The following is an 8,875-nucleotide window of genomic DNA, read 5'->3' as shown; positions in this document are numbered from 1 at the left end:
CTAAACTTTATATTTCTTTACCGCCGCGAATACTCTAGGACGCAACAAAAACATTTATTAAAATAATATCTAAATAAATTATTTGATAATTCATATTAAGATTATGAAATTCTTAAATAATTTATTGGATAATTAAAGTAGCTTCTAATTATATTATTCATGAATAACTCATAATTTGTTTAATTTCTAATTGAATTAACGGCCATAAATCTTGGATTACATTGCTAAACAATTCTTAAAATTTATCAATGTATATATATATATATATAATACCAAATAAAATACAGAATTTAATATAATCAAAATTTACTAAATTCAAATTTACAGAATTTACTAAATCCTATCAACTTAAATGCAATTCAATACCAAACAATCCCTTAGAGCTATTTACAATTCTAGATTTTATTCCGTCACGATATATGAAATCACGACCAGTCCCCAAAGTCAAAAGAAAAAGCAACCTCAGAGCTCATCTCCATCAAAAACAGCTCAACTCCCAACCCAAAACATGAAAAAGCTATCCTCCAAAACCCCACCTCCCATGGAATACCGCGCACACTACGCAGTAGCCATACACACCATAGCGAGCCAGAAAGCAACCAAAGAAATCCAGAGACACATAGCAAAGAGCCGTCTCTGATCTCTCTGTCTGCTCTCTCTTTCTCTCTCTCCTTCCCCGACCGCCCATGTCCAAATCCCCCTACCGTTATCCTTTTGGCTTCCTTATTTCTTTCATCGATGCTCTTTTACTCTTCTTCCTCGACTTCCTCACTACCTCATTTCTATTTCCACACTTCTTCTTCCTCCTTGACCATTCCTACTTCATCTTCTCCTACCCCTTCTCCTCCAATCTCCCCCCGCGTAGCATGCGTAGAACCACTTCCCCTTGTTTTTTCTGATGGCATCCACCTCCTGCCTCCTCCTTCCTCATCCCCATGATCCCTCCAACGCCTCCCCTTCCTCTATTAATTCCCAAGAAGACCCTCTTATCTTCCTCCAAGAAACTTCATTTACTCCTCTCCCTGCGGTAAAAATGGCGAGAAAACGCCCTGCATCCGAGATCGACCTCCAACCCGACCCACCTCGTCGCCCTCCTCCACCCTTCTCCTCTGACCAGCTACTCCTCTCCGACACTCCCCAAAGTCTCGCCTTGTCTTCTCTCCCTCCTCTTCCTCCAACCGCCCCTGCTCCCTCCGCCCTCTGCAGTTTCTCCGGCCTCCCCCTCTTCACTTCTGAGCCTAACCGCACAGCCACTGGCCCGCAAAACTCCACCTTGGATGCCGAGGACACTTCATCTTCTGCCTGGATCGATGGCATCATCCGAGACCTTATCACCAGCGCCGCCGCTAACGTATCGATCCCACAAATAATCCACAATGTGCGCGAGGTCATCTTTCCTTGCAACCCCGGCCTCGCAGCCGTTCTCGAGTTTCGCCTACGGTCTCTCTCCTCCGACTCTCAAACGCCAGTGGAGCCAGCAAATAAGCGAAGAGAACCCTCACAGTGCAATTTGGTCCCAACCTGGGAAGAGCAACAGAATCATAATAACGCTACAATCAACCCACCAAATGCTGCTGCCTCTGTCTCATCGGAGGAAGCTGCGGCAGCTCCACCGCCGCCGCCGCCGCCTCCAACGGCGTTGGCCTCAGCGGCGAGGAAAGAGGAGCTCCGGCAGCAGAAGCGCGACGAAGATGGACTCCATTTGCTAACTCTTCTTCTCCAATGCGCGGAGGCCGTCGCCGCCGACAACCTTGAGGAAGCTAACCGTCTTCTGCTTGAGATTTCGGAGCTTTCGACTCCTTTCGGCACATCGGCGCAGCGCGTAGCGGCTTACTTCTCCGAAGCAATGTCCGCTCGTCTCATAAGCTCTTGCCTCGGTATTTACGCGCCATTACCGCCAATTGCTGTTCACCGACAGCGTCTGGCTTCGGCCTTTCAGGTTTTTAATGGCATAAGCCCGTTCGTAAAATTCTCACATTTTACTGCGAACCAGGCGATACAGGAAGCATTTGAGCGCGAGGAATGTGTGCATATCATCGATCTCGACATTATGCAAGGACTTCAGTGGCCGGGATTGTTTCATATACTCGCATCTCGACCCGGAGGCCCACCGCGTGTTCGTCTAACTGGTCTTGGTTCTTCACTTGAAGCTCTTCAGGCAACAGGGAAGCGGCTCTCTGATTTTGCTGAAACTCTTGGTCTTCCGTTTGAGTTCTGCCCCGTCGCAGACAAGGTCGGCAACCTCGACCCCGACCGGCTGGGTGTATCACGACGGGAGGCTGTTGCCGTTCATTGGCTTCACCACTCGCTTTACGATGTCACTGGATCAGACACCAACACACTCTGGCTACTACAGAGGTAACCCCTCACATTCTCTCTCTTAAAAAAAGTTTCTCCTTTTTCCTCCAAGGTCGCGCCTTTTTTTAGAAGGATCGCCATGGAGGGGCCAAATGCTTGGTTCTATCGATGTCTCAAATCTGAACCATCCTTTCCTGCATCGCCTTCTTGAGATCCGGAAAGAAGAGTTTTTTCATGGGTCGCATCTTTGGATTAGAAGAAGCTAAAAAGTAGTAATTATTATTACAGTACTTCTATCTTCGTCTGTTGATCGCTTTTCTTTCCATAATCATTACAAGTTTCCAACTTTTGCTTTTTGAAATCTTTGACCTCTCTCCCTGCGCATTATTTTAAGCTCCGATTAACACTATTGATGAAAAAGTACTCTTTTTATTGATCGATCAGGTTGTCGCCGAAGGTGGTGACGATGGTGGAACAGGATTTGAGCCAAGCGGGCTCATTTCTTGCGCGATTCGTCGAAGCCATCCACTACTACTCTGCTCTCTTCGACTCCCTTGGCGCGAGCTACGGTGAGGAGAGCCAAGAGAGGCATATCGTCGAACAGCAGCTGCTTTCGAGGGAGATTCGCAATGTGCTCTCCGTCGGCGGTCCGGCACGTTCTGGTGAGATCAAGTTCGGGAATTGGAGGGAAAAACTGAGCCAGTCGGGCTTCCGTGGCGTCTCGCTCGCCGGAAACGCGCATGCTCAGGCAACGCTTCTTCTCGGTATGTTTCCTTCGGATGGTTACACTTTAATGGAAGAAAATGGAACGCTTAAGCTTGGGTGGAAAGATCTTTGTCTCTTAACGGCGTCGGCGTGGAAGCCGATTCAAACTCCGGTGACAACCTGCGCTGGATATGGTGGCGTTGCAAGGTAGGAGGAAAGAAGAAGAGCTTTTGTTCATTGGAATGGCTTTCATATTGGTGTACATGGTGTGAGACTGGAAAGAATGGGCCAAAATTGAAGAGATTAAACAGTGCATCTTTCGTGTAATACTATATCATTATTCCTAATCGATCCCTTACTTCCATGAGAGATGTAGTTATGCTCATCATTCTGTCATTATTACTAATCCATGTTTTCTGTAGTCTATTATTTTTTTTGTTTTGTTTTTGAAGATAAAATTGTTTTCTTCCTGTTGGTTCAATGTTTGTTTTTCTATTGGGTTAATTAACTTGTTCTCTTAGTCTAAATTCAAGCTGGAGCTATATACTTCATTTGGAGCTTCATAACTCGCCAATGAGAAAAATTGGGATATTTTGCTCCTTATAAATTGGATGAAATTATGGTAATAAAGGGTCAATATTAGTCATCATATGTGTAGTCATTGTGGCATAGGCAAGTTACATATGTAGAAAACATAAAATTATTCGGTGCGAGCGATTGTGTACTATTGTATACCTGATGACATGGCATGTTCTGATTCGCCTTAAAATAGTGTCACAGTGAACAAATTAAATCAAATCAAATGTGCAGTATGCAAAAGCAGCTATCCAAATGATGGAATGATAGCAGCCAAATTACACCTGGAGATACTATACAATCCATTGCTCAGAAAATTATATTGTCATCCAAGTACAAGAAGTGTCCATCAAAATTTCTGTATATTTACGATGAGAAATGAGCAGAAGACCTAAGTAACTTACAGTTTCTCCAGCAAAAATTGTAATAGAAATAGCTTCTATCCCCGACAATATTATGGCCTTTGAGAATCATGAAATATCATGGTTCCATCCATGACTGAAGAGAATAGATGACACTGACTCATAACAAGAACATTGGAGATATTTCAAGATCAAATTCTGCCTTGTTGAACCTCAAAATTGTAAAGAAAAATAAGGATGAGTTTCACCCTTTGCCCAATCAAAAAGTGAAATGTATAAAGAAGGAATGAAAAAATTGTATATGAGAGAAGAAATTCACTAGTTCCAAGAGCAGCAATAGTATAATGATCAGATGTTTTTATTTTTTAAAATTTAGACTAATTAAGATAGATTCATACACAGCATGCACTATACTTGAACTCAAGACCTCTTAGTTGGTAGCAGAAGCTCTCAATCAATAGTGAAAGTGAGTTGTTAATGACCAAATATTATCAAGGAACAACTTATGTTTCAACTTATTTCTCTTTTATCAAATGTATAAATAAATATTATCCTTCATTATACCCAAATTAGAACATCACCTAAATCTTCTTGAGATTTTACTAGAAAACTACTATGCATAAACCAAAGCTTGAAGGATGGACCAATTATGTGAAAAAAGTGCCAAATGAATGTACTTTTTAAGCAAGGTAAAGGCAAAAAGATAGTAAAAAATAATAATAATAAATAAAAAAGGCAAAAGGGTAGTAAAAAATAAATGACTATGACTCTAAATTGCACTTACACAAAACGAATACTCTAGAGACCGACAATCCTCTTTCAGCTAAAACATGACTTATTTTCAATACTCTATTTTGGATCATTCAAGCAAAGTAATCATATTTTAACGAATAACCTTTAAACCAAATAAACCTACTCCATTCAATGTTGCCAATTTGTAAATGAAGTATTACATAAGCCCCTTTAAAGCAATAGTAATATTTGCCATTCTAGTGGCAAGTAAGGCCATCAAACTTAATTAATGTTATTAATACTCTTCTAACAAGAATAGTCAACCTCACAATTAATAGAAAGAAAGCTCATGTGTCCATAAATCATAAATTCATTAGTTCAAGCATTCATGTTAATACAAAATCATTGTAAAACATAAAGAAGAATTAATTAACCAAGGTTCATGAAGGATAAAATGCTACAAAAGGTAATGTTGAAAGTAATTTTTCCTTACAATTGAATGGATTATAGGTAAAGAGATCTCCACATGACTGAAACCTTCTTGTGCTATCATTTTCAAATGAAGCCATAATAAGTAATGCACAACTCAATTAAGCAAGAATCAAAATTAAGATTAGGTAAATAAAGTTTATTCATAATGTCAAATGAGAGAAACCTAGTCCCTCTTATTCATTAAAAAATAACACAGTGCATCATGAGATGTGTAAAATTACTTCTTGTATAATTATATTGAAAAAAAAAAATTAGACATAAGGATGATAATCCTTTCCAGTACATATTTATGAAAAAAATTTGTCCTTAAATAATATAGAAGGTAACACCAGTTAGTTAATTGATTAATTAAAGTCATATACTAAAATATAAGAGTTCTTGCTTTTAATCTGAAAGCCAAGATTAAAGTTTGCCAAAAATATTTATTAAATCACATATCTTGAGCCTAAAAGAAGAGATATTAATTCCCAAATAGTTCTAAGAAAGGGGTTTGCACCTTATATTCAGAATGACAGTACAATGTTAAGCTAAAGGTGTATCCACAACTTTAGAAAAATAGAGGAGAAATTTATCCTAATTATTGATCTTGAGGTCAGTCATTTTAGCAAAAGCTTTAAAGAGTACTGTTAAGGAAAGTAAAAAAAGGTTATGTTAATTTTCTTAAAAGTAATGAGGTCATTAGCATAGATGAAAAAAGACACTCTAACATTATTGTTTAAGCTAGCCATAAATTGACTGTCCAAACAAATAGAATTTAACATAGACGTGATATATCCACGAACATAATAAATACAAAGGGGAGATGGGACGACCTTGTTAGAAGCTAAAAGATGATTGGAATATCCCTAGAGTTCATCATTCATGAAAATCGAGAATAAAACTTTATATATTAAATTGATAATACATATTTTTTTTTTTTTTTAAAAAAAGAGCAAAGAATCCAAACATTATTAGTTGGTTGTAAAGAGCATCTCGATTAATACTATCAAAGCTTTCTTTAAATTATTTTTAGCATTAAATTTTAGGACAAAAATTGGAATTGGACCCCTAGAGGAGTTCATTACTAAGGGAAATCTTATCTACTATCTCTACCATGATTGAAGGCATCTAAAGCATCATTGATAAGAAAAGGGATGATGCATTTAAGTTTATTAGCCAAAAGTTTGGCAATTACTTTCTATATAGTATTACAATAGGTGATAGTTTTAACGTCCTTTAAGCTTACATATGGTTGAGAAGCTTGATCGTATGGAAGAAGTAATGCTTAGCCTCCACTATAGCTGGAGTTTTCACCTCCCTTAAATACATGAAGAATTTTGAACCAAAAATTATTTGGACCTAGGCATTTATCATTTAAAATACTACAAAGAGACGCTTTCATGTTATCGATAAAGAAGGGATCCAAAAGGAATATGTGGTCATCATAGAAAATATGATGTACAATGACTAAGTTGTTAATAAAAATGTGAAAGATACAAAGCTAATTTAGGAATAATAGAGAAACATGAATATGTGCAATAATGATGTCATTTTGAGTAATGTAGGTACTAGGAGTGATAATTTCCATGATGTGAATAAGATTCCATCCATTCTCAATTTTATGGAATAAAAAAATTGAAGTTCTACTCAAACTTAAACAATAAAATGCACTTGGCTTACTATTTGAACTATTTGGAATAACTGAGAGACAAAGGATTTTAAAGCAGAGAAGGGTTCAATAGATTATGTTGATGAAGATCATACAACTTATCATTTTTCAATTTCATACCAATATTTGAACTAAAATTGAAGGCACTTAATACCTTTAAAAGCAATTTCACATTAGATAGTTATTAAATGATACAAATAAAGGATCACTTCTAACATAAATTTTCCAAGCAGTTGCAATCAGCACCATGAAGCTATGACATAAGCTCCAAAAGTTCTTTTAAGGAAACACGTGATTAAGCTTAGAGTAGGATCCTAAATAAATAGTAAAAGGAAATTAATCCATTGATAGAAGGAAAAACTTTATAGTTGGTTCAAGGATTACTATGAAGCTAATCCTCATTCTAAAAAGATCCATTGAGGAGACTCTGAATAGATATTTTTGGCTATTGATTTAATTAACTAAAAGAAAGACAATTGTTAGGAAGCTCCAAAAGGAAAACATTAAAAAATTCAACCATTAAAATTGATTAAACAGCTTGGGATTGGACTCTTCCCACCAACATTTTGTTTGGTAGCCCTAATATAAATAAACTCGCCCAAAATAAATAGTAAGTGAGCAATAAGAGTAGAATCAATAATAAACTTCCACAAATCTCACCGTTCATTGGAACCATTTTCTATAAAAATGAAGATAATGAAGAACTTAACAAATAATGAAAACTCATAAATATCTTAAGGAGGAGAAGTAATACCCATGAAAATGACCTAGTGTGGTCTCTTGTGAGGAAAATACAACCCCTAAAGCAAATCAAAAAGTTATTATAACTAGCCAAATTACCAAAAATTTGGAAGTTCCTTGTAAAGAAATTATCAAAGGTGAAAGAAAAGTACTCTTTTACTTTCAAAAGACATATAATGCCAATCTTTGAGTTTTTTACCAACTCCCTACACTCAAAGAGCCAAAATGCCTCCATTAAAATCTTTGACATTTCTACAAAAAATGGAAGGTTATTGGGATTTGAGAAGGCAAAATCCCTTTTTAGATTTTTTTTCCTCAATAGAAGGATGGGGATATTAGCCATAATAATTTTTGTAGCAAGACCCACATAATTGTCAAGCTTCCTACTGGGAATGTCAATGGAGGGGAAAGAATAAGTTCTTTGACTTTTTAGCAAATTTTAATAACTAGATGTAATATTATGATATTTGTATTGATTTGGAAGAATAAAATCATAGAAAATGGGAAGGGATATAAAAGCATCATTCATTTGATGATTTGTGGTTATGTTCAAAGGAGTGAAGTGAAGATTGTCAACAGGGGGGGGGGGAGCGCAGGTAACAACCTTTGTATTTTCCCCTAAAAGTAAAATTGGGCTCCTACTTATATATATAAGTATGTTGCATAGAACAGAAGAACTGGTGTGGATTTGAAAACTAACTATGACAAAATCTATCAAGATTTAGAGGTTGTTAGAGATTCAATTATGATGGAGTTTCCAATACTATTAATAATTATAATTTTAGATATAACATATTAAATTTAATAGCGTAAGAAGAGATTTATAACTTCATTTAAATGAGAGCCTCTTTAAAATCTTTCTAAATAGGGGTAAAATCTCAAGAGAATTTGAAAAGGTTAAAGTCGTCGATTAAAAATTGAATAGCCTCTCTTACTTGTCGGTTCAAATCCTAAACATGCAAACTTAATGAGAATAAGATCATTAAAAAGAGACCACGTTTTAACTATACCATTGAGTTTCCAAACATTGTGAAATTTTGGAATAAGGTTACCATCGAAGGGTCGTCAACAGAAAGAAAAACCAAAAAGTATTAGGCTCAACTATTGAGCACTTTCATCAGTCTCGACTTGAGAAAAACAAATGCTTCCTTCATCACTACCAATGTTGAAGAGGAAGAAGGTAAAAGCCTGGGAAAATGGGAAGTTAACATATCATTTTTAGTTTAAAGAGTATGCTCACAAGTGGTGAGGGTGAGAAGGGGAGTAGTTCTGTATTTTCAAGGAGTGATGGTAAAGGACTAGGAGTAGACAATCAAATAAG

The 8,875-nt window shown here is 36.9% G+C and overlaps 1 protein-coding gene across 1 annotated transcript; it reads left to right on the top strand.

Annotated features, from left to right (window-relative positions):
• Positions 1-451: 451 nt before the first annotated feature.
• On the top strand, positions 452-3,473 carry LOC110109011 (protein SCARECROW 1). Its single transcript, XM_020839902.2, has 2 exons — positions 452-2,358; positions 2,743-3,473. Exons 1-2 carry the CDS (start codon positions 899-901, stop codon positions 3,212-3,214), a joined length of 1,932 nt encoding a protein of 643 aa, XP_020695561.2. The 5' UTR covers positions 452-898; the 3' UTR covers positions 3,215-3,473.
• Positions 3,474-8,875: the final 5,402 nt, after the last annotated feature.

Source organism: Dendrobium catenatum, unplaced genomic scaffold (assembly GCF_001605985.2).
Source record: "Dendrobium catenatum unplaced genomic scaffold, ASM160598v2 original_scaffold_96786, whole genome shotgun sequence".
Lineage (NCBI taxonomy): Eukaryota > Viridiplantae > Streptophyta > Magnoliopsida > Asparagales > Orchidaceae > Dendrobium > Dendrobium catenatum.
This window is presented reverse-complemented; position numbering and strand designations above follow the sequence as displayed.